At 31.4% G+C, this 6,742-nt stretch overlaps 1 protein-coding gene across 1 annotated transcript; it reads left to right on the top strand.

Annotated features, from left to right (window-relative positions):
* The first annotated feature begins 4,530 nt into the window (after positions 1–4,530).
* LOC129221240 (uncharacterized) lies at positions 4,531–6,400 on the top strand. The gene is made up of 2 exons (XM_054855695.1): positions 4,531–4,786; positions 4,965–6,400. The coding sequence occupies exon 2, from the start codon at positions 5,365–5,367 to the stop codon at positions 6,304–6,306; it is 942 nt and encodes a 313-aa protein (XP_054711670.1). The 5' UTR covers positions 4,531–4,786; positions 4,965–5,364; the 3' UTR covers positions 6,307–6,400.
* The last annotated feature ends 342 nt before the right edge of the window (positions 6,401–6,742 follow it).

Below are 6,742 nucleotides of genomic sequence, written 5' to 3'. Positions count from 1 at the left end.
CCAGGGAAGTGACATTGTCTTCAGTATCCTCTCCCCCTTCCCCAACTCATTTAAAATCGCCTAAGATCAAGACCTGAATTTGAAAAAAAAAATCTGGAGAGCCGCAGACATCAGCCTTTCTCGAACATTATTAAAATTATTTAAAGTTTTGTTTTTAGGACTTTTAAAATTCGAAAAAATTACGGAAGAGTTACCAAAATCCATCTCTTCTCCTTTTGTCATTAAAGATGGCTTACAATAAAGTATTTACGTTTTCAATTTCAAAAACTTTCTGGGGGAGAAAATCTCTTAACCCCCCCCCCCCCCCCCATTCCCTTAGCACCATAAAAGATGTCTTTGATTGTTTCGGTCTTTAATTTCAAATAAGTTTCTTGCTAAAGCCATGGATCTCTAGCTGATCAAAAAAATATTCTCTAAAATTCTGATTCAGGACCTCAATTTCTTCCTTCTTTCCCAGTATCATTAAAGTTTTAAAAAAATTTGTTTTAATGACTTTAGTTTTGAAAAAGGAGTGGAGAGTTCCCTAACTCATCCCCTGTAACGTCATCAAAGATGACTGTTACTTTGAGTTAAATCGCCTTAAATGACCTAAAATTGCATTTCTAGAGCATCAATTTTGAAAAATTTCCGGGGAGCAAACGCGAATCACCTCTGTTCTGAACATCACCAAGGGAAAATGAAAAAATAAAACCCATCCCTCAATTTTCAAACGGGAATGGGCGCGAAATTTTCTCCTATCCCCTGGACAGAGCCGGATTTGGAAGTGTGGTGGCCCCGAGGCAACGGAGAAGCGGAGGCCCCTAATCAGGATTCGAAAAGATCATCATATTTTCGAAAATATCCGATACATTGATATGTATCCGAATATTTTGATATATATGTATATATCTGATATTTTGGATCGGCACTTTAATTGTAAATACATCCTGAAGTTATTGCTATTTATTTTTTTATGTTATTATTATTGTAATTTATAGACTTAAAATTACTGTTTCTTATTTATATCTAAACATACCTTTCATTTTAAAAGTTATGTACTTTTAAAGTTATTTTCGTATGATATTAAAATTGCAAAATAGAAAATGAAAGGAATTTTCTGTAAATCCTGATCTTTTCATTGAATACCGCCCCCACGCCCCAAGTTTTTTCCAATTGTGTCCATTTTCCCCACCCTCAGAAGAAATGAAAAAAAATGGCTAACATTTTCATGCTCAGTTTTAGTTTCCCCCTTCATATGCTAGTTTTCTTTTCTGAAAGAGGGAAATAAAAGCAAACTATATGGTCAGAAAAAAAATCTTTCAAAATAATCAGCAAAAAAAATATTTTTAGCGATTTATTCTATCCCCTCTACGATTTATTCTATCCATTTTGTCTAGATTCTAGACACCTTTTCGTTGCAAGGGGGCCTTTTCTTTTCATTCAAATGTTACATAAGAACACGATTTTACTTCTTTTTATCTACTTTGGAACAGACATTTTAGTTTCAATTTGTGAACTTATTACAATGCGACGTCATTTTGAAAACGCATTGTTTAGAAACCACTACCAAAATAATAAATAACAGTGAGAAAAAAAACTGAATAAATGAATTTAAGAATCACAGATATATTATTTACTAAATCATGTGCGACATTTGATTATTTTTATGATCGCGAGTTTTGTAAATGGCATTTTCGAAATTGATTTTTGTAAGAGCAAGAACACCAAAATTTTGCTTTTCATTTCTTGTAACTTTAATATATTAAGTATATAATAAATTTCAAGCGATATATTATAAGGGTTTCACCAACTTAAAAGGACTACATCCGTTCTTTGGTAAAAAAAAAACGAGCTGATGTGTGCATCACATGACTTCTTTTTAATCCAATTTAATGTCATTTCCCCCTTATTGGCAATTTTAAATTCAATAGTTTACTTTCTAAATATCACCAACAGCGGCAAATTTGAAACCAAATTTAAAAAAAAAAAACGCCAAGTTGGCAATAAAACTGGGCGACCAAACAAAGGCTGGCGATATATCCGCAAGTGTACAACAAATTATAATACCACTTGAGTTTACATCGAAATTAACAATGATTTCCCCCCAAAAAGGAGCCAAAGACCTCTTTAGAAATACCCGAATGTAACCAAAAGGGGAGGCGCACAACTAGACCTAACTAGGAGTCTACATACCGAATTTCAACTTTCTAGGACATACCGTTCTTGAGTTATGTGACATACATACGCACGTACATACATACATACAGAGGTCACGAGAAACAGTAGATCCGGCACTGCTGATGTATGTATAGATTTTTTAATCTGAGTTTTGTCTTAACCTGTATATGCAGCTTAAAAGCTTATATATTAAACTATAATTATAGTTAATGTTTGACAAAATGAATGATTTTATATGATTTTTCAGGATTATTCATTGTTTTGCTGGAATTGGAACTGCTATAATGGAAAGGTTGATTGGGAGTTTTTATTTTATTTGATGAAGAACAGAAGGCACGGAAGTTTAAGAACATTTTTGTTAGTATGGATGATTACAAAGAAAACTATTATGCACGATATGTATATAACGCTGTGTCTGAATTTATGTATGTCATAATAATTCATATCAGACAGAATGGTGAAGCAAATATTTTGAATATTACAAAATACATGAAATTATTCAAACATGAAGTCAAGCGCTTTGTTGAATCATTCCACGGAATTACACTAGAAGAGAAGTTACAAAATATGCTATGCACTTCTACATTTATTTTTTCAGTTTCTGAGAAATATCTAACTCTCACTGGAAAACATGATGCTTGCGCGAAAGCTCTTTTTGAAGATGTAATAACCAGTAAAGTAATGGACTTAATTTTGAAAGATACATGCAAAATTGATGACATATGGAATAATTTAAAGTTAAACAATGTGTTTTTCTTTATTGACAAAAGCTCATTGCTATCCATGCTGTCACGCTCTCCATATTTTGATGTCAAGCATTCAAATTATGTCTCCATTAATCAACTGAAAGGTGTCTTGGGATTTGACAGCCTTACGTATAACACTGTGATTAGTTATTTTCAAAGTTATCTACAATGTAACAAAAAGCTTTCATACCTTGAATTAAAGAGATATTCCTTTTTACCTGTCTGCGAGCTTAATGATATCCTGAAAATGCTGTGCATAATGTTTTGCAGTAGTTTATTTAAATGCAAAAAAAGCTGCATAAAGCTGACGTCAAAATCAAAGCGGAACTCGCAGCAGAAGAAAAAACTTGATTTAGAGAGATTGTCAATGAATGAGTCTGCCTGTAGTAGGCCCATTGGGTATGTCATTTATAAATTGCATGGTCCTCGTTTGACAAGCTGGACAGGTGAGATAGGGAATTTGCATCAAAGTCATGGTGTCATATATTGTGTCATTGATTTTATTGATGGTAATCAAGGCATATTTTATGTTTTCTTCTACAAAAATTCTCTGCAACAAGTCTCTGAAATAAGGGATTTGAGAGATTATCTTGGTATTCGAGATATTGTGGAGTTTAATGCTGAATTTTACGAAGGGCCGGAAAATAGGGTTTGGAAGGCTACAAAAATTGAAGTTGTCAAAACAACATTTAAACATAATCTCAAACTTATCTGTGATAATTCTATTGGAGATACTCTGAATAATTTCCAAGAAAAAGATGGTCAAAATGGCTTTGGTCTAAACTATTTGTTTAATCCGTATGAAAACAATAAAGCTAAAATGGAGAGTTTGAATAAATTTGACCTTACTCCTATAAGCTATAAGAAAAAGGTATGGGATGTACAATCTGGCTTGTGTCCTACTTTAAAAAGTAATAAATTGAAAAAACGATCTGAACTGCAAACACCATCACATCAGAATATGTCTTGTGAGAATAATCAAAATTCTTTTTCTGAAAAAGCTTCATCGTACAGTGTAGAAAATCATGAACTAAAAAAAATTAGTACATTGAGTTTACTTCATACAAATGGAATAAATTTACCTAATGAGCCGCTTAATGAAAGGTCAGTGAAAAAGAATGCACAAAATGCATTTTTGCAGCAAGCAAATGAAAGTTTAGAAACCTCTAGAAATGAAGCAATAAAATCTACTACTCATGTAATTAATGTTAGCTCAGAGCCATGTAGTGGTTTTTCTGATGCCACGTGTAGATTGGTTATGTGCAGTAATGAATCTGATGGAGAAAAAAATGAATCTCACAAAACATTGTTACCTACTGAACCCATTTGCAGTAATGGAACAGGAAATGTTAAAGCAGAATTAAAATATTTATCCACAGAAAATAAATCTTCTACATTACAACCAATTACACAGTTAATGTATAACAATAAAGTAGTAAGTGATCAGATAGAATTAAAATGTACAACTGGCAAGTACAAAGAAATGACATTTTGTACATCATTATCCAATTCTGAATCCATTTGCAGAAGTAAAACTCAAAATGGTTCAGCAGAAGTCAAGTATGTAACCAATAATTCACCTAGTCTTGAAAAGAACCCTATTTCTGACAGAGAATCTTTGTACAGAGACAGATTAGATTTAACTTGTGCAAAAGGTTTTGATTATGAGAATTCAGTAAAAATTATTAGTAGTTCCAAAAATGAAAGTCATAGTTTATCAAACATTAAAAAATGTTCAACTGAAATACCTATGAAAATTTTACAGGATATTGATAAGAAAAAGGAATTCTTAAACAAAACATCATTATCAGTTTCTGATGATGAACCAAAAACTTTTGATACTACAGCCTGTCCTGTAGAAATAAATGAAAAAGAAAGTTCAGGTGAGTTCAAAATTCTCAATAAAATGAATGGAAACTGTGCTAATAAATCCTTTTTACATGTGTCAAATTTAGAACTTTCAAAGTTTGTATATATGTTTGGTAGTGTAACAATTATTACTGATGATACAGGAATCGCAAGTGGTATGTATAAATGTAATCAGTTTGATGTATTTTTCAGGTTTGAAGCTATTTACTCAGTGAGCAATCTCAAAGTTAAAGTTGGTCAGAAAGTTTTACTTTACATTCCTTATGGTGCAGAGAGTGTTAATGATGTCCTAGCTGCTTCTTTTGTATATTTGCTAAGTTCCAAAGAAACAGTTCAAGCTGAAAAGTATGGCTTATCTGCAGAAGAATTTGCACTTAACTTCTTGCATGATGTTCATATAAGTGATCATACTTGTCACTATTTATGCTTAGGTACGAACAGGGGTGTGTTGACTGAAGAAAAGTCTTTGAAACTAAATAATGCATTTTTAGCTTGTTTGCACATTGCATTTCAAGTGAAAAGAAGAATTGAAAATAAAAAGAAATTGTACAATAAAAAAAATATTCGACTTTTAAAGAAAAACACCGCATGTATGTTGTCTGATAAAAACACTCTTCTTGTAAAACATACTTTTATTAATTTAACGAGTTGTGAGAATACAGTGCCTAATTTCGTGGATTGTAAAAATACAGCTTCCGTAAGTCAATTGTCTAGTCCGAAATCTATTAGAAATGACTCACCAAGTTACTCATGTGCATCTAAAAGCAAAAGTAGTTTTGGAAGTTGTAGTTCTTTTTTAACTTGTGATGATTCTAATGAGGATGCTACTGAGGAAATGTATTACTCCTGTGACTCTGTTTTTAGTCTTGATTGGAACTCTCCAAATAAATGCTCAATAAAGGAATCTGTTTCAGTGGTGCCAAATAATACGGACTTGAGCAGCCATTCTCATTCCGCTCATTCATTTCTTTCAGAATCCAAAGAAACTTCAGTTTCTGAAAACTGTGATAAATTGTTGGGTGCTGAATATAAAAGTAGCTTTTTATCAGATTCCAAAGAAACTTCAGTTTCTGAAAACTGTGATAAATTGTTGGGTGCTGAATGTAAAAGCAGCCTTTTATCAGATTCTTCAACAGCAATTGAATCAGCACAATATGAAGATTTTAGCAATGACTGTGACATAACTGATTCAAAGTATGAAAAATCTGAGAAGTATTTAAAGTTAAAAGATGTGCCAATTTTTAAACGTCATAAAAAGAAAGCAACTGCAAAATCTACTTATAAATACAGTTGCAATAAATGCCTCAATTCTGTTATTGTAAAGAAAGCTTTTGTTAGCCTGATAACTGGATCAAGCTTAATTCTGAATTTGAAAATCAAAACACATAATGTTTTTCTGGGATATCCCGTGCATCTTCTTCCAGATGACGTCAAGCACAAAATAAAACTGAATTCTGTTGTAAAAATAATGTTTATTCAGGAAAATATTTTGAGCTTATCTCATGTTTTAGCATTACAATTAGATACTACGTAAATATTTTGTTTTGCTGCATCAATTTTACAATTTAACGTCCAATGTGAGTGTTAATTATATTTTATGTTTGAAGAATTGCAATATGGCACCTTTATTTTTCTTTGCCTATATATATATATATATATTTTTTTTCTTTTTAAAAAATAAAACAAATATTTTATACTTTTTAAATGTTTCGTATATTTATTTCTTATTTTTGTTAAAGAAAGTTAAACCATCAATAAAAATATGTAGTTTTCTATAAAACAAAACAAACATGAATTAGTTGGAAAATAGTAACTTATTTTATATGGAAGACATGGTTGTTTGAGAGAGATTTAACTATATCTATAATATTTGATTTCAAAAGAAGCACAATGTAATTGTAGTAATAGCATTTGAGAACCAAGACAGAAGAAAAGATTTACTAATTATGTTCAAAGAGAAAAGGAAAATA

The sequence above is a fragment of the Uloborus diversus genome, chromosome 4, assembly GCF_026930045.1.
Source record: "Uloborus diversus isolate 005 chromosome 4, Udiv.v.3.1, whole genome shotgun sequence".
Lineage (NCBI taxonomy): Eukaryota > Metazoa > Arthropoda > Arachnida > Araneae > Uloboridae > Uloborus > Uloborus diversus.
This window is presented reverse-complemented; position numbering and strand designations above follow the sequence as displayed.

What these genes read in the sequence shown, in the direction of transcription:
- LOC129221240 (XM_054855695.1), top strand. Translation starts at nt 5,365, where the DNA reads ATGTTGTCTGATAAAAACACTCTTCTTGTAAAACATACTTTTATTAAT.